The following is a 26,572-nucleotide window of genomic DNA, read 5'->3' on the forward strand; positions in this document are numbered from 1 at the left end:
CCCTCTTGCAACAGAAAGAGGACACTGCATGTTGTCTGGGAGCTTATCTTTTCTAGGCAACAACTGTTCCGAGGAGAGATCTACTGAAGCCAAGGGGCTTTGGTGGGTTTTAACATTTCCTATAGATGTTTCAGCTGGTGATTTTTGTTATTTGAAACTTCTTTGCTTTTCTAGTTCTGGTATGCTAACTCTTTTGTATGTAATGCCTGATTACAGCAGTAGACTGAATGTGTCCCCTCAAAATTCATATGTTGAAATCATAATGCCATGTGATGGTATTAGGAAGTGGGGCCTCTGGGAGGTAAGTAGGGTGTGAGGGTAGAGCCCCTATGAACAGGGCCCTTAGAAAGGAGGTCGCAGGAGCTCTCTTGCCCCTTCTGCCTCTTGAGGATGTAACTAGAAGGCATCAGCCTGCAACCTGGAAGAAGGCTGGCACCCTGATCTCAGACTTGCTTCCGAAACTGGGAGAACCCAGTTCTGAATTTCTGTTGGGCGTAAGCCACCCAGTCTGTGGTAGTTTGTTGGACCAGACTGAACTGACTAAAACGGTCACTTCATTAAGGACTCTTGAATAAGTATCATGCCCATGACACCTGGATATCTCTCTCTCTCTCTCTCTCTCTCTCTCTCTCTCTCTCGCATCTGCTTCATCCCTGACTGTGTACTTGGGATGTTGTTTCAGGACCATCCAAGTGCGTGTGGGTTGTAGGATGTGTTTTGGTGATGCTGATCACCTGGCTTGGCTTAGCATAGGCAGAAGTGTTACCTTCCTTAAACTTTTTTTTTTTAGTTTATTTATTTATTTTGAGAGACAAAGAGAGAGAGCATGAGTTGGGGAGGCAGAGAGAGAGAGGGAGAGAATCCCAAGCAGGTTCCACACTGTCAGCATGGAGCCCGAGGTGGGGCTTGATATCATGAACCATGAGATCATGACCTGAGCCAAAATCAAGAGTTGGACACTCAATCAGCTGAGCCACCCAGTCGCCCCAACTTCTTCAGTCTTGGTAGTGGCTGCAACTGATGAACGAGTATAATAGTGTACATGGCTGAAGAGGGAATGGAAGGACCTGGCACCCACCAGTTCAAAGGACAGTTTGTGCGTAGCAGTGGGATGTCCGTTATTTTTTGGTCAGTGGAATCTTTCTATGCCTAACAGTAGAGTAAGGCAGAGCCTTCCACTTTCTGTTAGAGACTGTGGGTCTGCTGAAACCCACAGTTGATTTTATTACTCAGTTGATCTCTACTGATGATGCAGCTGTACTTCCATGAATGTTTTTTTTCTTATGATTACAGTATTATTACCAATATAGTACTTTTCTTGTTGCTGGTTGTTTTATAGGACATTGGGAAGTGGGGTATCAAGCAGTGCTGGTCTGACATCATGATACCTTGTATATCATCATGGGCTTTTTTACCATAGCAATTGAAGTATTTACAGTCTAAATCCCAAATGGCATTTGGAGATGCCCATATTTAGTGCCCCAGCTTTCCTCCCTAAAGTGACGTCAAGTAGTCGTCAAGGTCCACTGACACACACACTGTCAATTGTGCTATTGGTGGGAGAGACCCAACAGGGGAGCAGACCTACACTTAAAACAGTAGGCAAAAGTTTTGGTGGTTACCTAGTCTATCCTTAAATATAAATGCACAATCAAAAATCATATGAATTTTGGGTATAATTGACCATTGGAAGAAAAACACATGGTTGGGGCACCTGAGTGGCTCAGTCGGTTAAGTGTACGACTTTGCCTCAGATCATGAACTTACGGTTTGTGAGTCTGAGCCCCGCGTCAGGTTTTGTGTTGACAGCTCAGAGCCCGGAACCTGCTTCAGATTCGGTGTCTCCCTCTCTCCTTGTTCCTCCCCTGCTCGCACTCTCTGTCTCTCTCTCAAAAAAAATAAACGTTAAACAAAAATTTTTTTAAAGCAAACTGCATGGTTGACAAAAGGTAGGGAGTGGAATAGTAGAGGGACAGAGGAGAAGGGGAAGGGTAGGGCAGCTGATATCTTCACTTTCCCTGGTAACGTGTCAAGAGATATATCCTCAGTATATGAAACAAGGAGTAGAGGTTGAAATTTATTATTTAAAGGCCTAGGGGCACCTGGGTGGCTCAGTCGGTTAAGCGTCCGACTTTGGCTTGGGTCATGATCTCGCAGTTGGTGGGTTCGAGCCCCACGTGGGGTTCTGTGCTGACAGCTCGGGGCCTGGAGCCTGCTTCGGATTCTGTGTCTCCCTCTCTGCTCCTTACCCGCTCACACTCTGTCTCTCTCTCAAAAATAAACATTAAAACTTAAAAAAACGCAGAAGGGAAGGAGTGCTAGTTTCTGGCTGAGTTTGCTGTGCCAGAGCCACATAGTGAGAGGTAAAAAAGACTTAGGAGTTGTTTAAAGGCAAAAACTGTTATGTCACTGGGATGTCACTTCCTCATCAGTAGATGAAGGTGCTTAGGTCTTCTGTTACTTTTAATACCCACTGTAGCTGTTTGTAGAGTTGTGGCATAATGCCAGCTGGGTGTTCAAATACACATTTTTCCGTTTCCCAAAGAAAATTTTTTGGGGCTTCATGAAAATCTGGATCATTTTTTGGAAAAGATATTTGAGTAAGCAATTAAGCAAAGAAAGGCATAAAAACATCCTTTCCCCGGAGAACCAAGGAAAAGGAGGCCTTCTGAGAGACCAAGTAGTTGCTTGTTTTGTTTAAGAGGCTGACACTATCTAATGGATTGAAATGAACTTGCAATTGGACATTTAGTTAATTTCCCTCTGCTAACCAGTAATGGGAGATTATGGTAGGAAGACCAGATTCATCATAGACAAAAATAAATCAGATTTTTTCCCCATTAAATCCAAGTTGCACTATGAATTAACCGCTACTCCATTATATTATAAATTTCTACAGACACACACAGCCACGTCAGTTTTGCTGGTCAGCAGTGGAAGAAAAAAAGTTGTGAGCAGGTGTTTTGGTTTCAACCTTCTGTGGTATAGCATCCTACAGGCTGTGTTGGCTGATTGTAGAGATGTTTTATAAAAGTTTTTTTTAACACTGCCATGTCTGAAAGTGCAAAGGCAAAGAGGGTTAAGCTTTCTGGTGAGAAGAGGCATAGGAATATGATGGAAATGAAAATCAAGATAATTTCACCAATTCAAAATGGTGAGCAAAGGACAAGCTGTACATGTAAATAGGAGATGATTGTTGAATAATAGAATGTTTTCAATGGATGAGGAACACATCATACAGAATATTTAAAGCATTATGCCTGTGCAATGGACAATAATGAACAGGAAGTAAAGAAAAAGTATAAAGGGAGTAAGGAATTTAGGGGGAGGGGGAATGAATTCTGCCTGTACAGATTTTCAATGTAGATATATAATGTACAACTCAATTTTAGACACAGATGCCTGATGGGATGTAGATAAAGCACGGAGAGTATATCCAATTTTAAAGTTTCATAGGACCACCTCATACGCTAATGGTCATCCATCTAGGGGCTGCAGGCTTGTATCCTTCTTGGTTACTTTTTGATTCCTGGAAGACTTATAAAGAGCCTCTGGAACTAACCTGTGTCTAAATAGAGCTGCTTCTGGGACGGTGGAGTAGAGGCAGGAAGAGGCTTGGAAGCCAGCTATTAGACCATCCCTAATATTTGCAGGATCCAAAGGAACAGAAATGCAAGTCTATGTACCATATGTCTGAATCAAAATTGTAAATAAAGATAAAGTAAATTCTTTTGTTTACCTTGACAAATATACCTTCAAAATAATCTGGAATTCCAGGTTCAAATATAGAGTTTTTAGACTCCTTGGATCCCATGCTGAAATATTGGTGATTTGGAGAAAGTTTGCCCAAAGTCCATTAGCCCCCAGCTTGGCCCCTTCTCTTCCTACTGCTATCTCCTGCATTGCAAGCAGCCTTGAACACATGTGTGTGGATACCCCAGCCAGGAGGTCCAGAGCCTCTGCAAATAGCTGCCCTTGGCCATTCATTGGGCCTGGAAGGTCACACATTTGTAGCATGGTCTGCCATCAGGAGGGTGGGCCTGTGGATGAGGCCTGTAGGACAGGCTTAGGCTGTTCAGGTAGGTAATTCCAGGATCCTGAACATCTAATCCTTGTCTACAAAGGCTCTAGGAGGGCACATGCCCTTGGTCTCACAGATTCCCTTCCTGGCGGGGAAGGATATAACCGAAAGAGGGCCAGTGTGGGGTTTTCTAAAACACAGGGCCCAGATACTAGGTGGTACTGCCGGGAAGTATGATTTTATATCTCATTGAAACTTATTAGAGAACTGGGCAGTAGCAGTAGAAAAAAATACTACCTCACTAGCAGACTGTTGCTCAAAATGACTGGGAAATCAGCTTTGAACTGGGCATATTGGTCTATCCTTCAGTTATAGATGTAGGTAAGTTATTTGATTGATACCTAAGTAGACAGAGTGGGGTCAAGAGCAAATGGTTGCCTGTTAGCTACCAATGAATCTGGAAAGATACTGCCTCATTTGAGAATGAATGAACATAAAACAAAACAAAACATGGATCCATTAAACATTACTGCAGGGGTGCCTGGGTGGCTCAGTTGGTTAAGCATCCGATTTTGGCTCAGGTCATGATCTCACACTCGGCAAGTTCGAGCCCTGCATTGGGGTCTGTGCTTACAGCTCAGAGCCTGGAGCCTGCTTCACATTCTGTGTCTCCCTCATTGCCCCTCCCCACCTCTCAAAAACAAGTAATCATTAAACAAATAAATAAAAATTATCGTAGAACAAAGGGATAGGGGACAGTCCCCTAGAATCTCATAGAAGTTTTGTATCTCTGAAGAGCCTAAAGGGTCCCTAAGAAAATTATAGGACATTGCGGAGAACAGATCTGAGAAGTGCTTCTAGGATGCAGAAAAAAGCACAAGCAAAAGGAAACAGAAAATGGAAGTGAGAGCAAAGGTCTACTATATGACTACTTCGGATTCCTAGGGAGGATAGCATAACTAAGGATTAAAAGTAATAGTAAAGGACGGAATAAAATGTAAGTACATGGGCTGAAGGGGGCTCCCTGTATTTCAGATAAAAACAGAAGAGATCTGTATGTAGATCTATCCAGAGAGAAAATTTTGAATTACACAAGTTTAAAACATCCTAAAAACGTCCTCTTGGAAAAGGCAATTTAACTACAAATTGGAGAGACACAGTGAGCATTTTTTGGCTAAAAGCACTCTGATACTCTTTGGAGGAATTGTCTTCTCTCCACAAGAGTCAGCACAGCAAAATGTCAGTCAAGAACCAGTATCCTTTCCTGCCAAGAGGTGAGAATGTGACCTGAGACGAATACAGCAGTGTCTCTCTGGAACCGGAACTTCCACAGAGTAACCCAAAGGCAGAAGACAATTGCTTCTCCTCATTCATGCCACTTGCAGTACCTTGAAGTCCGCTGTCAGTTCCTGAAACTGAAATTTCAGGAGTGGCTCTATTTTCTGTCTTTTCACGTCTTTTGGTGAACCTCCCTTTAGATTTTGAGTTTTCTTATTTACCTTCCATAAATTTCACTTTTGCTGCACTTGTCAAGGGACCGTAAGGGAAGAGGAGTTTGGGGGTGGTGGGGGGAACCTGCCAGAATGAGGAAGAATGTTTTTATATCCCCTTTCACTGGGCAGGTCCCAGTAATCCACAGCTTAAGAGAACGAAGAAATTATGCTTCTCTAATGCACCAGTAGGTGGTGCTCTCACAAACTGAGTAGCTGATGCCCCAAAGGAAAGGGTATGAGGCCTTCTGGAACACTGTGGGTAGGACGGCTCCTTCCAATGGTGGCATTGAATGACATAAAGCCAGAGAATAGTCAAATCAAATCTCTAAGCTGTCACTTCGGGCTGATTTGCTGTGGACTTACTGTTTGGTGCCTTCCAGACTCACAATTACTGATGTAATGGTCATATTGCTGTAGGCATAGTTCATGTGGAGTTCATTCCTTGTCTTCTCACATCAGTAAACTGAGAATATATCAGATGAGACAGTTTAGCTGCTGGCATTTTAATGACAGAGAGTGCTTCTTCAGTTTACTCTGTTTATATTCTGTGTACATGCTCACACAGATATGAGGATTTCTCATATCTTGTGATGACATTAGCAAAGAAACGAAAATAGGTTGTCTTCAGCAACACTGTTAGCTGGAAGGCTTTTAAGGCTGCTGTATGTACAGGATTTGGAAGAAGAAAAGGCTGTGACCCAGACATTTAAAATAAGTCAAGTTGTCTTTTGTGAAGGAGGGCAATAGGAAGCTATTTTTAGATAGCTAAGGGCAGGGGGATCACAGCATCCACATTTCCTTCTTGAAAAAACTGTTCCAGTCAACCAAGAGAAGGCGCAAAGTAGAGCAGTAAATAAGGGGAACCGTGATCTGAAATGACTCAAGGTTCTAACCTAAGCCTAACCCCAAACCTAACCTGAGCCCTGAACCCAGGAATCCTGTTGGATTCGTTGTTGTCAGGGGAGTTTTGCAGTCAAAGCATAAAGCTTGGTCCAGCACTGTTTCCCTGGGCTGCTTCCTTCCTCTGCGGCTCATTTTCCTGCACCAGGAAATGTGTTTCTTGTGACACACCCTTTGCCCCTATTACAAGACGCCTTGTTTGGTGAGCACTTGTAATTTGTATTTTGTTTATGTATTTGCAAACAAAATCTAACCTATTCACAGGGCTGTGACTCAGAACTGAGAAATAAATGTTTCCCCCTTTCCACCAAGCAGGATGTTTAGTGAAACATAATGACCTTTTTTTTTCTTTCTTGCTAAGCAAAGTCATGTTTTCTGCATCTTTAAAATCTGGATTGGACAATTTTATCATACAGAAGTAAAAGAATTGATTTGTAAGTATATGTGTAAAGAAATACATTGAATGCCAAAAAAAAAAAAAAAAAAAAGAAAAAAAAAAAAGGAAAGAACTTGAATCCTGTCACCAGAGAGTGCTTGGATTAACTGTGGTATGTCCATATTTCTGGAATGTTGTGTGGCTTTAACAAGGAGGAGTTATGGTTTATAGGCACTGACCATTAGGAAAGGCCACCATGAAGTAAGTGGGAGAGAAATGTATGTAGAAAAATCAGAGGAAAAAACCTTTTATTTGTGTGAATACTTTCATTTGTGTGCATTGAGATGAACATGGGGAAGAGTGTGGACATTGAACTATTAATATTCATTGTCTTCAAGGAGTGGTGGTGGTAGGAGGGAGGGTCATGGGTGAGAAGAATACTACAGGGTTTTTATTTGGTACTTCTAGGAATTTTTTAATTTTTGGTGCATAGTAAAAGGCAATACAAGTATATATTGCCCTTTCAGTTTGAAAGAGACATCCAGTGGAGTAAATAATAAAGATAATTCATCCTGAATGACTTCAGTATTTTTTAATGGAGAAAGATGAATACATGATCCAGGGATAGATAAGATATCAAATCCCTTTGTGTGTCATTGATCTATGTGATGGTGTCATTGTTGAGTCTGCTCAAAAATTACTATATGCTAAATGTTCTCAATTTAATAATTCACATACCATAAAATTTGCCCTATAAACGTCTGCGATTCTGTGGTTTTTATTATGTTTGGAGTTTCTTTTGCATTCCTTAGGAATTTCTGTATATGAGATCATGTTATCTCTGAATATAGTTCTACTTCTTCCTTTACAGTCTTGATGCTGTTAATTTCTGTTGCCCAGATATATTTGCCTCTAGAACAACACTGAACAGAAGTGGTCAGAGTCAGGGGCACCTGTGTGGCTCAGTTGGTTAAGTGTCCAACTACTTATTTCTGTTTAGGTCATGATCTCACAGTTCATGCTATGGAGCCCTGTGTAGGGCTCTGTGCTGACAGAGCGAAGTCTGCTTGGGATTCTCTCTCTTTCTCTCTGCCCCTACTCCACTCGCATGCACACTCTCTCTCTCTCAAAACAAATAAATAAACGTTAAAAAAAAAGAAGTGGTCAGAGTGGACATCTCTTTTTTCCTTAATTGTAGGGGAAAGCATTCAGTCTTTCACTACTAAGTGTGATGTTTGTGTAGCTTTTTTAAAGATGCTCTTTCTCAGGTGGAAGAGGTTCCCTTCCATCTTTATTTCTTGAGTGTCTTTTTTTTTTTATCATGATAGAGAAATTGGCTTTCAATTTCTTGAGGTAATGTTGACTAACAAAAAGCTGTACATATTTAATGCATACAGCCTGGTATATTTGGAGATAAGTATACACACATGGAAACATCATCACAATCTATGCCGTAAATATATCCATCACCCTCATTGTCAAATGTTTGTTTTTTTTTTTACGTTTTATTTTGAGACAGAGAGAGACAGAACATGAACAGCGGAGGGTCAGAGAGAGAGGGAGGCACAGAATCTGAAACAGGCTCCAGGCTCCGAGCTTTCAGCACAGAGCCCGACGCGGGGCTCAAACTCACTGGGACCGTGAGATCATGACCTCAGCGGAAGTCGGACGTTTAACGGACTGAGCCACCCAGGCACCCCTTGTCAAATGTTTTTCTGCAGCTATTGACATAATCATGTGGTTTTAGGTTTTTACTGTTAATAGAGTGTATGGCATTGGTTGATTATCACATATTAAACCAACCTTGCATTTTTGGAATGACTCCTACTTGGTCATGGTGCATAATCCCTTTTATATGTTGCTGGATTCAGTTTGTTAGTATTTTGTCGGATTTTTGCACTTCTATTCATAAGAGATGTTGTCTTTAGCTTTGTTTTTGTTTGTTTGTATTTGTGCCATGACTGTGGTTTTGGTATCAGGACAAGTCTGGTCTCATACGATTAGTGGGGGAGGGTCTTTTACTCTGCAAACTTTTGGAAGAGTTTGTGAAATACTGATGCTAATTCTTCTTTAAACATAGGATAGAATTCAACATTGAAGCCATTTGGTCTTGGGCTTTGTGGGTAGTTTCTGATACTAATTCAATCTCTTTACTTGTTATGGGTGTACTCAGATTGTGTATTTTTTTTCTTGAGTCAGTTTCAGTAGTGAGAGTGTTTCTAGGAAATTGTCCATTTCATTTCTTTTATACAATTTGTATCATACAATCATTCATTGTATTTCTTTATAATCGTTTCATTTTTTTTAAATTGGGTAATTTATAGTTCATGTTTCATTCCTGATTTTAGAAATTTGAGTTGTCTCTTTTTTCTTGGTCAGTCAAGGTAAATGTTTGTCAATTTGTTGATATTTTCAAAGAAGCAGCTTTTGGTTTCATTGATTTTCTCTGTTGTCTTTCTATTCTCTTTCACTAACTTCTGCTCTAATATTATTTCCTCTTTCTTCTTGCTTTAGGTTTACTTTGCCCTTCTTTTTTCAGTTCCTTACAATTGAAGATTAGGTTATTTATCTGACATTAAATTTTTTTAAAAAATATAGGTATTTACTGCTATAAATTTCCCTCTGAGCACTGCTTTATCTCCATTCCACAAATTTTTGTATGCTGTGTTTTTATTTTCACTCATCCTAAGTTATTTTCTCATTTCCTTTGTGGCGATTTCTTTTTTGACCCATTGGTTATTTAAGAGTGTGTTATTTAATTTCTGCACTTACGAATTCTTCAAATTTCCTTGTGTCATCAATTTCTATTTCATTCCACTATAGTTGGAGAACGTAATCTATTTTCAATCTTGTTGATTTATTGAGGCTCATTTTACAGCTTAATGTATGGTGTCTTCTGGAGAATGTTCCATGTGTACTTGAGAAGATTGTGTGTTTGCTACTTTTGGGCAATGTGTTCTTAAAGTGATCTGATAGGTCTAGTTGCTTTATGATGTCATACATTATAAAGTTGGCTTGTACAATCTTGGATATATTACATAACGGAAATTATGAAGAAATTCTCAACAAAATATTCTGAAGGGGATGTGACTGGGGCTTTGCCGGCCTCACTATGTCTGCCATTTTTAATTTTCAGAGTCGGTTGACTGTAATCTTGCTGCTTATATATTCCTGTGCTTATATCCCATCTTTGGCACACAGCCTCCTGGACAGAAATAAAACTGGATTGTTTGGTATATTTTGGAAATGCTCCAGAACTGGTGAACAGAAGAGTGTTTATGTTGCAGTATGCTGTATAGTGATGCCCTTCAGCTTCCTCTTCATACAGTAGCCTGGGAAAATATCATAATTTAATTGCCATCAGATTTCAGTATGAAAAAAGGATTTATCTGCAGAAAATAATGGAATGAATGGTTAGCTCTTTTATCTTAGAACACTGAATGAGATAAATTTTCAGCTGCTGTTGTCTATTTTTGTTGTTGGATCAATGTTCTGAAAAAATAAGATGTAAGCATTTAACACTCAGAGTTTACCATGTCTGTAGCAATCAGCCTCATTATTGTCACTACAACATTACATTTTGCAAATGTTATTCTGTTGTGTCAGATACCAGTTTGTAGTGAGGTTATATTTATATCTTATGTTTCTAAGGCGTATAATAGAAAACAAAATTGATAAAGTACTCAAGTTCCTTTCATTGTGATTTGGAAATGAGAAATCTTTACAGAATGAGAAAAAAAAATATTCTGAGGGAATCCATGAATTTTGATAATTGTCTCTACCTGGTGGGACTGTGAATGGCTTTCCCCCTTATTCTCTTTTCCTATATTTTCCATGTTTGTTGTGACGAGCATGTATTATGTAATACTGATAAAATAAACTTAAATTAAAAAATCAGACAAAATGGAAGCATACAGTTGGAGAGACTTACTGAAGGAGGTAATGAAATTCTGGTAAGATTTATCCAGATATATTTCTCACCAAAAAACATTGTGCGAACAGCAGGTCCTCAGTAGCTGTATGTTGAATCGAATATGATAGCGTTCCATCTGTCCAAACATTAAATATAAATATCAGGAATTGACTGGTCACTTTGGCTTTCATGTTAAACTTGTAGACTTAGTGCAGCTCATATGTGTAAGGTGTGAGAAAAGAAACCTCTAAGGATTGGACTCTTGAATCTTTCCTTTTTTGAGGATGAATCTCCTATTATCTGCCAACAGCCTTGCTGTTGTCAGTAAGATTGCCTGTTTTTGGATTTGGCAACTCCATAGCCAGTATTTTTTTATTTTATGCCAGAGGAATCTCAATTAAAGTTTTGCAGGCTATGTTTTGCTAATTGTTCAACATATTAGCAAATTTTAAGTTCCTACTCTATGAGATAATTATGTGTACTTGTTTCTGATTAGAGAACCAACAAAGATATTTATCGGTCTATGTCCACGTTTGATCTGAAAAGTTTTGCAATGGTTTGAAGACGATGGAGTTATTTTCTACAACCTTCAAGGACTTTTGCTTTAGTGTACATTTTGGAAAGCTTAAAATACAGCATTGCCGTGACTTCTAACTGCTCCATTCTCGCTTGCAAGCAGAGAGCATTTGCAGAATCAGCATTTCTTGTAATAGGATCATGTTGTAAAATGTGGTGCCATCTGCAAATAGATTAATAATATGTGAGGCAGTGCCAGTTTTTATGCCTTATAATTTGGGATGATTCTCATCACAACTGTGAGTGGTTCTATTGTGAAAGCAGAAGGAATAAGTAGATTGCGGTCTTGATTCTCACTAGATTGCAGTCTAGACTACATTTATTTTGGGGCAAGGCTTAGGTTCTTACACAGAGGAATAATAACCTAAAACACATTTCTCTTAAACCCTATTTTCTTTCTATTTCTGAAGAAATACTCCCTCTAGGGGGTTTCTAAATGCATGAACACATATTTGTTTTTTTGCAATTTATGGTAGTGAATTAAATAAAAATTTCCTCCATCAGTGTGTGCCAAGTTCCCGTTCCTAATAAATCTGCTATGTTTAGGAGTGACAGGAGTACAAGTATTAGAGGAAAACACTTGCCCTTCTGTTTTATTCTTCATTTGGCCTCTGAAAATTTATCATTGGAATATTTAAGTTGCTAACTTAGGAGCTTCAGGATACCATCAGGCTACTCTGGACCAAAAAAGCTGATGATTATGTCTCCCTTAAGTTTTGAGAGGAATGTTTTAATATAAGGGTTGGAGGAGGCATGACGGTGCCTTGGGTAGAAACTGATGCACCTTCAAACCAAGTATTCTTGAAGTGTTTGACCTGAATTTATTTAGGGGAAAAGCTGAGCACTCTGTGGACTAAGGAGGACACTTCAGACCCCTGTTTTTAGTTTAGTTTAGTTTAGTTTAGTTTTTTTAGCTCTGATCCCAGACTTCCATACCATACTCAGTGTAACAAAGATCTTGCAATGAATTTGAGCACTACTTTTTGCTTTTTAATGGAATAAGGAAAAGATAATGAAAAACACTTGTGGAACCATCATATGAAACAAAAAAATTTGAATATTTGGTCATATTTGCTTCATATCTTCTCTCTCTTTTTATTTCTTTGTTTTAAAAAGTTCATTTATTTATTTTGAGAGACAGAGAGAGAGAGAGAGAGAGAGAGGGAGAAGGCGAGGCAGAAAGAGAGAGAGAGGGAGAGAGAGAAACCCAAGTAGACTCTGTGCCATCAGTGCAGAGCCTGACGCGGGGCTCGATCCCACGAACCATGAGATCATGACCTGAGCCAAAATAAAGAGTCAGAAGCTTAACTGACTGTACCACCCAGGGGCTCCATCTCTGTATCTTTTAAATAGGATAAAATATTACACATAAAGGTGAAGGCCCATTTCCCCTCACTCTCCCCAGAGGAAATGCTATCATGAATTTGGCTGTGAATCGAGCCCATATGTATATACTTCTATGAATCTGTAAACAATATGGAATGATGCTGTGCATTTTTGACATTTATATGAATGGTAGTATCCTTCATGCAATGTTCCAAAACAGGTTTTTTTTCCCCACTAAATGTTGTATTTTTAAGCACTATCCTGATTGGTTTCCCGGAAACTTGCCCAACTAATCCACCCTTGAATTTGCCTCTGTTAATTTGTGAAGTCCATCATTAGGATACTCTTATAATATCCAGTTTGAAAACTTATTTATATGTTAAACAAAGATTTCTCTAACTTATAAGGATTCTTAAAATATTTAAGTTGGAGGATTCTACCTAAAATCAACGCTTAGCTTAATTAAAAATAGGGGTGCCTGGGTGGCTCAGGCAGTTGGGCCTCTGACTTTGGCTCAGGTCATGATTTCATGGTTCATGGGTTCGAGACCCATGTCAGGTTCTGCGCTGGCAGTGCAGAGCCTTCTTGGGATTCTCTCTCTCTCCCTCTCGCTCTCTGCCCCTCTCCCACTTGTGTTCTCTCTCTCTCAAAATAAATAAACTTAAAAAAATAAAGAACAAAACTGTCATCACAGATGTGTTTTTGCACCATAAAGCAAAAACACTAATGTCTTTGGATTTGGGATATTCATTTTTATTAAGAATAAAAACCATTTATCAGACCCCAATGTAAAAGAAAGTAGCTTGGTCGGTTAAGCATTTGACTTCGGCTCAGGTCATGATCTTGCAGTTCGTCAGTTTGAGCCTCCCATTGGGCTTTGTGACAGCTCAGAGCCTGGAGGCTACTTCAGATTCTGTGTGTCCCTCTCTCTGCCCTCCTCCCCTCTCAAAAATAAACATACATTAAAAAATAAAAAAAGAAAGTAACTATACTGTAAATACAACATAAACTAGATATTTAAGGAATGGCTAAAATGACAAAACGAAATGTTTCTATACGTATTTTATCTTCAGTACATTTTGTACTACGCAATGAAGCTAGAATTACATAAATCATCCCGTGTTTGTTATTTATTGTAATTTCTGCGAATGTGAGAATTGAAAATAGGAATTACTTAGAAAGTACATAAATTTTCTGTTTAGTTGCAAGTAGCTGAAGCTTCCTGCGGTTGCCATTTCAGCAGTCCCCACTGGGTGGCAGCAGTAGCCTGCTCAACCCCCCAGCACTGGCAGCATCCAACATGGCATCCTTTCCTGTTCTGGTAGCCAGAAAGCTGTAATTATGTGGATTCTGAGTTGGAAGGCAGGATGGTTATTTAGAGGGACTCCCTCAAAATATTGTTAATATAGCATTGTGTAATCATAGTAGTATTGATGCATGTATCATGGAGGGTTTTTTTTTCCTTCTAATTTCTTTTTCTCCCCCTCCAAATAAACATTTTCTCCCATCTGTGTGGGCAACTGTGTATATACAAATAATCATTTTATCTCAAACCCACCACAGTATGAGCCAAGATATTGTCAAATATTAAACAAACACAATATGAGAAACATCACCTCCCCCACCGAGATGCTGTAAACTACCGTTTAAGTGACAGGAGAGGTGCCAGTTTCTTTGGGAATGCTTTCTTACTCATTGTGAGAGCATCACTTCCTAAGAGCATGTGGCACTGAAGGATTTACTCAGTCTTTGTAATGGCTATGGAATGGCTATATGGCACATGCTATTCCCATTAATGTCCGCTGAGATTCAGAGATAGTTGGGATCCAGCTTGTGTTAGTAATGTGCTTTTATAAGATGGACAACTGTAGAATAAGGGTGGCATTAGCGATTTCATTTAGGAAGACATCCAAATCTGCTTTTAGGAGCCCTCTACCTCGTATGTTGCCTCTAATAATGAGTGATGATCCTTGAAACCCCAGATATTGGCAACTACGCGGGGTCCTTCTAAGAGAGGAGAGTGTTTTAATTGGGTTTAGTGATTCACGTTTTTCAAGGTGAGTTTCCCCAGCCCTGGGGATATGGGATGATGTGCGAGGCATTTGGCAAAGCACACGACAGATGTGGCATATATTCTTCCAGGCTCATATCTGCTCCTTGGACAATATAACACATTGTTATTGGGTTCTTATAAGTAAATCTGGAATTGAAGGAACATTCACACTAATTTTAAGATAAAGTACAAGTCTTCAGTGAAGCGTTTTGCTTGTGATGGGCTGCTTCACTTTATATCTTGTAGACATTCTGGAGCCACGTGTTTTCTCTCTCCTGCCTTCGGAAGAAATAGTAAATAGAAAGGAAGAAATTTGAGAAGCACTAACCAATTAGCATGGATTTATTTAACATTAGCACCCACCTGTTACCTATAGTAGAGCTAACGCTGGCCATGAACCGTAGGACTAGTGCATTTTGAATGGCCGGTTGGTGTTTAGAGCAATGAGGCCTTGTGAGGCCCTAACAGGGCACCAAATTGGGAGTTTTTGGACAGAAGAGGGATGGCACCAGGGCACTGGCTGCCTCCTGATGGTCAGAGGCACCATATATTTTACCGTTTTCCCATGAAATACCTGGGACCCTTCTTGGTCTCCAGACTTCTTCCCCTGATATTTTTTCTCCTTAGCCTGGTTACTTCCTTAATTAAATCACTCCTGATCTGCACAGGGGTCCACACCATCTGAAATGTGAATACTTGGCATTTGGACTCCTCCATTCTAGATCCTACTCATTCAGGACCATCTTGCTTAGGTCCCACCCCTTCAGATCAGAGATGGTTTGCATCCTCTGGTACACATTCTTAAGCCTTCCCGGGCTTCTCACCTGAACTCCTTACCTTGGCTTTTATGGCTCTTCATGGTCTGGCTCTTGGCTTCTCTTCATTTCCCATTCTCTAGGCTCCCGTCGTGATTCAGCCACACTGGTGTTCGCGCCGCTCCTCAAACGTTTCGAGTCATTCCTATCTCAGGGCCTTGTCTTGCTGTTCGTTCTTCCAGGAACGCTCTCCTAATACCAGTTTGGGTTGCCGCCTCACATCTTCCACGCCCACCCACCAATGTGACTTGATGGGTGAGACCCCTTCCCAAATTACCTTCTTGACGTGGCCCCCTGTCACTCATTATCACTTTATCTTGATTTTCTTGATTTTATTGATTTCTTGATTTTCTTCACAGTCCTGATCACTACCTGCCATGTCATGTATTTATACATTCATCTATCTGCCTTCCCCTTTCCCTCCGCCAGACCATAAAATCCATTAGGGTGGGGCCATTATCTTGTTCACCGCTGTATCACCAGAACCGCAAATAGTGCCTGGCTTACAGTGAGTGCTCAAAACAAATTTGTTGTACGGGTGGCTCAGCTCTGCCATTTTACAGATCTGAGCACTGAGGTCCAGGGATGTATATAAGGCCAGGGGCTAGCGAGTGGGAGCACTGGCGGGCTTCTGCTCTGATGGCTCCTATGAGGCTGACCATTTCCATTTCTGAGCATGATAGTGCCCACTCTCTGTACCTCTCCATCTCACAACTGACTGTGTCTTGCCTTGTCTTATTCTTTTTTTAAATTTTTTTTTCAACGTTTATTTATTTTTGGGACAGAGAGAGACAGAGCATGAACGGGGGAGGGTCAGAGAGAGAGGGAGACACAGAATCGGAAACAGGCTCCAGGCTCTGAGCCATCAGCCCAGAGCCTGACGCGGGGCTGGAACTCACGGAGCATGAGATCGTGACCCGAGCTGAAGTCGGACGCTTAACCGACTGCGCCACCCAGGCGCCCCTTGCCTTGTCTTATTCTTAAGTTGCTTCATATGTGGGTCGTGTCTCCATAACTAGAATATAAGCACCTTGAAGGCAGGCACAGTGACCTTTTCTTGTATTTACGGTGTGTAGCACCGTGTCAGGAACCCAAAAGATGGTTAATGAATGATTATTAAATTCTTACTTTTTTTTTTTTTTTTTTTTTTAAAGAAGTGTTATCTGCAGAATGTATGCAATTTATATATTGAGGCTAAGGGGTCGTTTTTTAGAGTCAGGAATCCTGAATGCTTTCTGTGATTTTTAAAAGGCTGTCTCTTTACTCCTGACTCTCATAGTTCTATAAGTTTTGGGAAGAGCAAAAGATACGTTTCTTCTTTTGGCATTTAACATCAAGAAGAAACGTTTGCTTTAGCAAGATGCGGCAAAACAAGGATCCCCAGGGACCACAGAGCTGTCGCCAGCACTGGGCTTTAGAAACGGCTGGCTAGTTTTGTAACCAGTTAATGGCATTTGTAGTGGTGCTTTGGCAAATAACCATGAGAAATCAATTGTCAGGCGTGGATGGTGTGAGAAAATTACCGTCAGTCTCTTGAAAACTCGCTGGGAATGAGGACTATGGGTCAGTAACTGCGTCAAGTGCGTGAAGACTAAGGCAAAGGGTTTACCCTGGGTGCGTGCTGTTTAAGAGGGAGGAAGATTTGGTGGTGCCTGATGCTAATGCACCTCTTCTTCTCACCACGTACACAGTCACCCAGGAGGGCTCTGAGCAGCACCTTCTTTATCTGGCAGAATTATCCCATTTCATTCATCCTGCAAATATGAGGAGTGTTTTCAGCAGTGCCTGAGAAAATCCTGAGTCCTGGGTCTGAAAGATACTTCATTATAGTGGTTAAGAGGATATGTGTGTTTGAACCCTGCCTCTACCAGTTACTTGCTCTAAGATCTTGGGCAAGTTATTTAAGCTCTCTCTAAGCATGTTTTCTTCTCTGTTAAATGGAAATAAAAAATGGTACCAAACGCGTGGGTTGTTGTGTAAGTGAGGAGCTATAGGTGACGTGCTTATCACATTATCTGACAAACAGGAAGGGGTCAAAGCACTTTATTTTTTTATGTTTATTTTTTAAAATGCTTTTATGATTTATTTTTGAGAGAGAGACAGAGTGTGAGTGGGGTAGGGGCAGAGAGAGAGGGAGACACAGAATCTGAAGCAGGCTCCAGGCTCTGAGCTGTCAGCACAGAGCCCAACATGGGACTCAAACCCATGAACTGTGAGATCATGACCTGAGCTGAAGTCGGATGCTTAACGGACTGAGCCACCCAGGTGCCCCTTTATTTTTTTATTTTTATTTTTTTAAATGTTTATTTTGAGAGACAGAGAGAGAGAGAGAAAGAGAGAGAGCACCTGTGCAAGTGGGGGAGAGGCAGAGAGGGAGAGAGAGAGCATCCCAAGGAGGCCCCATGCTGTCACCACAGGGCCCAACGTGGGGCTTGATCTCACAGACTGTGAAAGCATTACCTGAGCCACAATCATGAGTTAGATACTCAACCAACTGGGCCACCCAGGCGCCCCTAAAAGCATTTGATTTGTTTAATTAAAATTTGTAACATTTACTTATTTTTGAGAGACAGAGAGAGACAGAGTGCAAGTGGGGGTGGGGCAGAGAGAGAGAGAAAGAGAGAGAGAGACAGAGGCAGAATCCCAAGCAGGTTCCAGGTTCTGAGCCCGATGCAGGGCTTGAACTCATGAACCACGAGATCATGACCTGAGCTGAAGTGGGTTCCTTAACTGACTGAGCCACTCAGGTCCCTCAAAGCATTTTAAATAAGTAAATACATGTGCTTGAGTAAAGAAGGGAGGAACCAGTCCAGCCAGTAGTTTTCCTGTCCTCCCAAACTATCCTGCTTATTTCTACCCCAGCTCCCCCTGCCCCCAACTTCCCTAAGAAACGAGTCACAATTCTTTGGGATACTGGTTCACTCCTCAGTCAGCAACCCAGCAGAATTATTTTTCCTAGCCATTTCAGGCTCTGTGCTTGTGGATACCAAGTTACCTGGATTGGAGGTGAGTACAGAGCTAGGTGAAAACTGTTGAAGCGACCCAGGCCGGGAAGCCACCTGCCCTCACCAAATCTTTGGGGAGCGAAAGTGGCCCTGATGCCAAGGGTGGCCATCCGTTCCTTCTCCAGGGAGAGCAAGACCCCAAACTGAGGCTTACCGTGAGATTCTGGGTACTGAGGCAAACTGAGATTTGCAGTCCTGAAGTGAGCTGGGAGCCCAGCTCTTTGAGGGTCAATTTCACGCATGATATCTTTGCGTAAAGTATCCACAGCGAGCGGAAGTATTGCAGAATGTAAATTTGGGCAGAGGACGATCCTCTTTTAAGATTGGGCGCATTGGTTGCAGGGCTAAGCACTGGCCCACTGACAATAAATACGCTGTCTCTGATCTCTGGGTTCCTTGTTGGTTGACAAGCTCTTACAGAAACAAAGGAAGTGGTGGCCTAACAGGGACTGTCCCTTGTGGGGACCGTAAGTAGCTGGGACTGTTACCATCTGCTCATCTCAATTCAAATATTTAACAGGAGGTTGAAAACACAGAAGTTACTATGAAATTACCAGTTTATCTCCTGAACTGAATTTCTGTCAAGGAGGGGGAGGGGTCCCTTGTGGTAAGCGTCTGTTTTTCAGTTTTGGAGACTGCCAGGAGATGGCGCTAGGGCTTGGTTCTTAATGAATCCTTGGCGCTCAAAGAAAAGAAAATGCTTGGTGTAGTCTGTCTTTTGACAAAACCTTTCTTTCTCGGGAAATCTGAACAGAAACCCTGGCCTTGGCATTCCTCGGGTTAAATGCTCATCTCTTTTCATTTGGCAAAGAATTGAGTTTCTTGTCATGGTGCCCTACATTTTCAGTTAGAGAATCTCCATCATTGGATCTTGCTGCTTCTGGTGTTGTCTCGGAATATTTGGTAACGAAAAACAGAATCGAGCTTGGGGATTTTAAATGAATAAGATTAGAACTTTCCAGTAGGTTGCATGAAAAAAATACTAGAGATCGTGTTATTTGGAAAAGAGTAGGTGTTTTGGAGTATACCTTTTTTCTTTTTTTCCTTTTTAGATCCTTTTCACTAAATCTGCTGCAGTTAGCTCAGAAGCCAATATAGCTGATGCAAGAGATTCCAGCACTTTCTACCAGGCAGTGTTTATACTTCAGGGCTGATTTCCTACCAAGATTAATAAAAATAACCACCACAACATAAAAACTGCTTTATGGGCTTGCTTCCTGCATGCCACTGCTGGTGCTGAGCAAGGAGGCACTCATCATATCATTTAATCCTTGTGATAATCTTCTGGAATACATACTCTATCATCACATTCTTCAGGCCAGAAAATTGGAGCTTAGGTTCCATAATCTGCCCAAAGTCACTCAACTAGAGCAGGGGTTGAAATCCAGAAATATGATTCCACGTCCTCATGTTGGACCACTGTGCCCACTGAAGCAGAGACTGTGGGGGATAACTGGGCACCCTGGAGGGAGTACTCAGTGGTTCCAGGGAGCTCAGTGGGCTGAGAACACACAGGTATAGAGGTGTGGGAGTCAGCACTGAGCCACATCACATGGTTTCTTGCATCCGGGGACACAGGATTCAAGCTTCTGAGACCTGCACAATCTGAGCTCTGCTTCCCTCCCCTCTCCTGCTTGATTGCCACTCTTCAGGTACTTTTCTTTTTCCATAATTTGCTAAGCCCATTTCTACCTCAGGGCCTTTGCACCTGCTGATCTTCTGCCTGGAGTTCTCTTCTCTCAAATCCTCACAGGGCTGGCTGTTTTTTCTCAGGGTCCAGTGTAGATATGACCTCCTTAGACAGCGCTTTCTTGCCACATGATCTGATAAGGCTCCTCAGGTCTTTCTTATCCTATCACTCTCTTTCATCCTTTTCCTTGCCCTTGTGATGATCTCTGTGTTCTCAATTCATTAGCTGGTTTGTTTACCTGGATATTATGTTTTCCCTCTCATTAGAATGTAAGCTCTATGAGATAGGGATCCTGACAGTCTGGTTCATTGCTGTATTCCTAGAACCTAGAACACTCCCAACACAGAGGAGGTGACTAATAAATATTTATTAATTGAATATGGTGGGAAGATGTGATAGTGATGGGATAGGTCATGGGAGGCGTGGTGTCACCCATCAGGAAGCTCCCAGTACCATTGGAAAGTCCAGGCTGGCATGAAACATTTGATGATCAATCCCTGGCAAAAGTCAGGGAAGCCATATTTAAAGTAGTGGTTAAAAAACATAGACCTGGGGCTTAGCTGCCTGGGTTTACATCCTGACTCTGATACCCACTGGCTGTGTGACCTTGGCTAAATTATCTCGCTCTTTTGTGCCTCAGTTTCCTCATCGGTAGGTTGAATAATAATAATGATAATAATAGTAATGCCCACCTCATGTGATTGTTATGAGGACTAAATGAGCTGATGGGCGTGGTGTGCTTGGATGCTGCCTGGCAGAGCGCTCTACAAATAACTGTCAAATACATAAAAGCGTAATCAAGCAAAAACCCTGTGACTGTAGAAATTTGGACAAAGGAAAATGTTAGTGTGGGGAAAGGCCCTGCTTCTTGGAGGAACCTGGATTGGATTCGATTGTGTTTGGATTGAGGGAGACAGGGGAGTAGGAGGGAAAGTTTGCATTTGTTCTGGTCCCTAATTGCTGTGCAGATATAGATTCAAGAGGGGTTTTTTGAGCGTGAGGAAAATGATTGACAGACATTCTCCCCCACCCCTCCATCACCTATCCCCCAAAGTATTCTAGGAATTCACTATATATAATGGGATTTTTTTAGAGCATTCATATTGTTCGGATTTAGCACATAAGAGTGATTCTCTTCAAAGTAAACAACCCATAGCCTCTTCCCCTCAAGCCAAGGTCCTAGATGAAGAACAGGCTCTGAAGTGAATCTCAGTTGGGTCTAGGATGATTCAACTTGGGAGAAATGCGAATTCCTTACTCTCTTCTCTTGATTAAGTTCAAGCGACGTGCACTGAGCACTAACTTTGTGCAAGGTAGATATGCAGAGTGTGGAGAGGGTGATAAACAACGGCAATCCTGATGACATAAGGATCTGGAGGAAGTTTCAAATGAATGGTGATCCAGAGCCTGGAGCACAGTGTGTAGGGTTTGGTTTTCCCAAAGGGGAAACCAAAATGGAAGCAGAGAGAGGAACAAGACAGAAACCACAGTCCCAGGTCGGGACTACATGGCACAGAGTAAAATGGGCTCACAGGCCCCAAGTGGAGGTGGCTCGGAGTGAGATGGAAGCATCTAATGATAGCAGCAACATTGACAGCAAAGCAGAATGTTCATTTTTGTATCAGAGAGGGTGACTTCTGGACGAGGGCTTTGTGCATTTTGAACAAAGTGGGAGGAAAATGGAAAGAAGCCTGCTCTCAGCTATAAAGTGGACCTCAAAGCTTTTCTATTGATCGAAGGGAGATAATTATGATGATATCAGGAGAAGAGTCAATGGACTGCCAACACAGAACTACAGGTCGGATTTATGAAATCTCACCCACTCCCAACACATGGCCTCAGGACCCAGTGGCAAATAATAGCATTTAATTAAAACACATAAAGCAGAAGTGTCAATGACAGCATATGTCAAAATCAATAAAACGCTAATTTCTAAAGATTGTGTTTGCATGGGGTCTCAAAATTCCACAACAAAGAGCCTTTGTGGAAGGGAGCAGTCTTCCATTTCCTGTGGCTGGGATTATAGACCTGGGAGGTCCTCCAGCTCAAATCCCTATGCAGAAGATAAACTGAGGCCCAGAGAACTGATAGTTTCATAATAGAATTAGTAGTAGGATGATAATCGGACTTTCAGCCTGCAGTTTTTCATCCTCTCCACCCTCCCTCTTTGAGTCCCAGAATTATTGGCAGGAATGCCCTCCCTCACTTCACAGCAGATGCCTGGATACCACCCCATGCCCCAGCTGATGGAAGAAATCTACCCACAGGGGCACAGGTGCCTCTAAATCTTCTCATAACACATGACATCTTCCTTGCCTGACTGCATCTTGACAAAGGTTTTTAATTGGCAACCCGCAGTGTGACATTTCTAAGTAGAATTGCTTCTTTGTGCCTGTAGGTCCCCTCCCAGGCTCTTGGATTTTGGCAGAGCGCTCAAAACATCAGCCTTGCAATCCACTTTATCTTACTGAGATGCATTCTTGGAGGGCAAGAATGGTAGAGGAAACAAATTCTCTTTTAATTCATTTAGAACATAATTCAGTTTTGCAACGAATACGATTTTCTTCCATCCAGGTGATATCACTGGGTTAAATGCTGGTAATCCAAGTAGATTGTGTGGTTTTAGGATTGCATGGGGTTCCCATCACTTTCCAGCTCGCGGTCTAAAATTTGGGCATAGAGTACTGGAAACTCTGACTTTTCAAGACGTTGCTTGGCATTGATATCATTGACTAAAATGGAAAATGGGATATGCCTCAAGTCTTAATTGCCTTTGCATGCTTTGACTGGTGAGTCTTATCAAGGATCAACAGTGAAGAAAATAATATTTGGGTTTGTAGAAATGTGGGACTGAGGTGGGCATGGAAATTTCGACCCTAGGATGTCTGATTTCTTCTCACTCCCAGATTCCAGCTGAAAATGCTAACTTTGCCATTGCTCACAGACCAGAGAATGGGGATTCCTTCAGTGGAACATGATCTGTGCTTTTCTGGTTATTTGGTTCTCTACTGAATGCTCATGAATTCAGGTAGAGGGTGTCTCTGTGTGCAGGTAATTTTGTAACATGGACAAAGAGACCAGGAACTGCTTGGCAAATCCTGCCCAAATTAGAGGTTCTCCCAAACTGTCTAAATGAAAGGGGCTCAGCAATATGGATCTGGTTCGAAGGTGGACAACTAGGGAGTTTGTTCTGTAGCAGAACTTGCATGGTACTTTATTTTTCATTAAAAAATTTTTTTTAACATTTATTCATTTTTGAGAGACAGAGAGAGACAGAGCACAAGCAGGGGAGGGGCAGAGAGAGAGAGGGAGACATAAAATCCAAAGCAGGCTCCAGGTTCTGAGCTGTCAACAGAGAGCCTGACACAGGACTCGAACTCACAAACTGTGAGATCATGACCTGAGCCGAAGCTGGACGCTTCACTGACTGCGCCACCCAGGCGCCCCTGCGTGGTACTTTAAAATGCCATTTATTGGGGCGCCTGGGTGGCTCAGTAGGTTAAGCGTCCGACTTCAGCTCAGGTCGTGATCTCGCGGTCCGTGAGTTCGAGCCCCGCGTCGGGCTCTGTGCTGACAGCTCAGAGCCTGGAGCCTGTTTCCGATTCTGTGTCTCCCTCTCTCTCTGCCCCTCCCCCGTTCATGCTCTGTCTCTCTCTGTCCCCCCAAAAATAAATAAACGTTGGGAAAAAAAATTAAAAAAAAAAACCTGTGTGTTTGACACTACACCACCCTGCCTTTCATTTACAATCATATTATCTGTTACTTAGATTACGTACTTGTTTACGGTGGCTGACAGAGATCATGGGTCTGGGATAGTTCCTCCACCCAAACCGCTTGCCTGAAGGTTCATAGCAGCAGGTGTTTACTCTGAAACGCTTTGTCTATAACTGAAAACAGGATGAATCCAAAGCAGTCTGTGAACTGAGAACCCACTGGAGCTACTGGAGATGCAAGCAAACAAAAAATTTAAATGTCCAAATCCGACTGCCTGGAAATTAGCTCGTAGCACAGGTGCTGTCTATGTAAGAGGTAAAATCTAGCTGGCAGGGAATCTGGTGGTAGAGGAAAGCACGAATTCTCACTGTCTATAAAAAACGATTTTTCCGTATTTGCCACAAAGTAAGACATATGAAGTGTTTTGAGGAGACCTCACAGGTATCTTGTTCAGGAGAATTCGAAAGACTAAAAGAGGCTGTCTTTGTTATCACTCTAACAGTATTAGAGTGAAGAGAATACGTGTGGCTAGTGCTGGAGAGAAGTCACCAGTGGGTGAAAAGAATCAGCTGAACAACTTTTGATACCAGGATAGCTGGTGAATCTGGAACTGGAGATCAACTTTAAGGGTGGTAACATCAAGTTAGGAGACTCATGGATTTAATTGTATTTAAGTTCAAGGAGAGAACCCTTGGCTTAAGCAGTCATCGAAGAGTTGATTAGTGAGAGAAATACTGAATCCTACATTTGCCTCAACTTTTTAATTATTAAAATGGTACAGTCTAATTTAAAGAAATTTACACAGAAGAAACTCCTTCATTTGTTCTACAAATATATATTTTTTAATTTTTTAATGTCTATTTATTATTTTGAGAGAGAGAGAGAGAGAGAGAGACAGACAGACAGACTCTGAAGCAGGCTCCAGGCTTGGATCCGTCAGCACAGAGCCCAATGCCAGGCTCCAACTCATGGACCGCAAGATCATGACCTGAGCTGAAGTCAGATGCTTAACTGACTGAGCCACCCAGGTGCCCCCACAAATATTTTTTTAAACATTTATTTATTTTTGAGAGAGAAAGAGAGCACAAATGGGGGAGGGGCAGAGAGAGGGAGCCTGAGGATCCCAGGCAGGCTCTATGCTGATAGTGGGGCTTGAATCCACAAACCATGAGTTCATGACCTGAGCTGAAATCAAGAGTCGGCCGCTCAACTGACGGAGCCACCCAAGCATCCAGTGTTCTACAAATATTTTTGAAATATCTGCTATGTGGCAGACATAGTTTAGGTGCTTGGCAAAGAGCAGTGAGTGAAACAGACAAAAAGAGCTCCCTTGCAGAGCTCACACTCCAGCAGGGGAGACAGAGATAGTGAATTTAACAACTGAGCACAGTGCACAACTGGTAAGTTGGAAGATGATAAGTACTATTGGAAAAACAGGAGAGGGAGAGGAGGAGAGGGAATGGGGGCTGGGGCAGGGGAAGCTTTCTAATTTGAAAGAGTGGTTGGGATAGGCCTCACTGAGAAGTGACAGTGGAACAGAGATTTGCAGGAGGTGAAGGAGTAGGTCTTTGGGACATCGATGGGGAAGATGTTTTAGGCAGAGGCAGTGGCCTGTGCAGTGGTCCCGGTGCCTGGAAGAGTGTGAGTGAGGGAGAGAAGAGCTCATGGTGAGATTAGAGAGATAATGGGGACCAGGTCACGAGTGAGATGGGGAGCCACTGGAAGGGTTTGATCGGGAGTGTCAGATAACCTAGCTTTATATTTTCAAAGGATTACTCTCTGTGTGAAAAATAGACTGTGGGGGGCAGGGGTATAACCAGTGAGGCCGGGTAGGGGGCTCACACAGCGATCCAGGTGAGAGGAGATGGTAGTGGCTTGGACCAGACTGGTAGCACTAGGGATGGTGAGAAATGCTAGGATTCTGGGTAATCTCTGAGCCAACATGGTTTTTGATGTACTAGATATTGGCTATAGAAGAAAAAGAAGAGTTAAAAGGTGGCTCCAAGTGTTTTCTCTTGAGCAGTTGCAAGAATGGCTTTGCCTTTGACTGTGATGGGGACTACTATAGGTAGAGGAGATTCTTGAACGGCATACCGGTAGTTCAATTTTTTATTTTATTTTATTTTATTTTATTTTATTTTATTTTATTTTAATTTTAATTTAATTTTATTTTTTCCTTTTTTAATTTTATTTTTTATTTTTTAAAATTTACATCCAAATTAGCATATAGTGCAACAATGATTTCAGAAGTAGATTCCTTAGTAACCCTTACCCATTAAGCCCATCCCCCCTCCCACAACCCCTCCAGTAACACATGGTTTGTTTTCCATATTTATGAGTCTCTTGTGTTTTGTCCCCCTCCCTGTTTTTATATTATTTTTGTTTCCCTTCCTTTATGTTCATCTGTTTTGTCTCTTAAAGTCCTCATATGAGTGAAGTCATATGATTTTTGTCTTTCTCTGAGTGACTAACTTCACATAGCATAATAGCCTGTAGTTCCACCCATGTAGTTGCAAGTGGCAAGATTTCATTCTTTTTGATTGCTGAGTAATACTCCATAGTGTGTGTGTGTGTGTGTGTGTGTGTGTGTGTGTGTGTGTGTGTATACAGGTATGTATATATACCCCATCTTCTTTATCCATTCATCCATCGACAGACATTTGGGCTCTTTCCATACTTTGGCTATTGTT

General features: G+C 41.7%; 1 protein-coding gene and 1 long non-coding RNA gene across 2 annotated transcripts in view; one reads left to right on the plus strand and one right to left on the minus strand.

Moving 5' to 3' along the window:
• The first annotated feature begins 1,193 nt into the window (after positions 1–1,193).
• On the plus strand, positions 1,194–10,121 carry LOC125168417 (protein kish-A-like). Its single transcript, XM_047863537.1, has 2 exons — positions 1,194–1,198; positions 9,872–10,121. Exon 2 carries the CDS (start codon positions 9,903–9,905, stop codon positions 10,119–10,121), a length of 219 nt encoding a protein of 72 aa, XP_047719493.1. The 5' UTR covers positions 1,194–1,198; positions 9,872–9,902.
• LOC125168424 (uncharacterized) overlaps positions 9,868–26,572 on the minus strand; it is a 28,264-nt gene continuing 11,559 nt past the window's right edge. Inside the window, exons 3-4 of the long non-coding RNA XR_007153131.1 lie at positions 18,852–18,863; positions 9,868–9,978 (exon numbers count right to left, since the gene is read on the minus strand). This is a non-coding gene — a long non-coding RNA (uncharacterized LOC125168424). The remainder of the gene's footprint in view (positions 9,979–18,851; positions 18,864–26,572) is intronic.

The sequence above is a fragment of the Prionailurus viverrinus genome, chromosome A1 (genome assembly GCF_022837055.1).
Source record: "Prionailurus viverrinus isolate Anna chromosome A1, UM_Priviv_1.0, whole genome shotgun sequence".
NCBI lineage: Eukaryota > Metazoa > Chordata > Mammalia > Carnivora > Felidae > Prionailurus > Prionailurus viverrinus.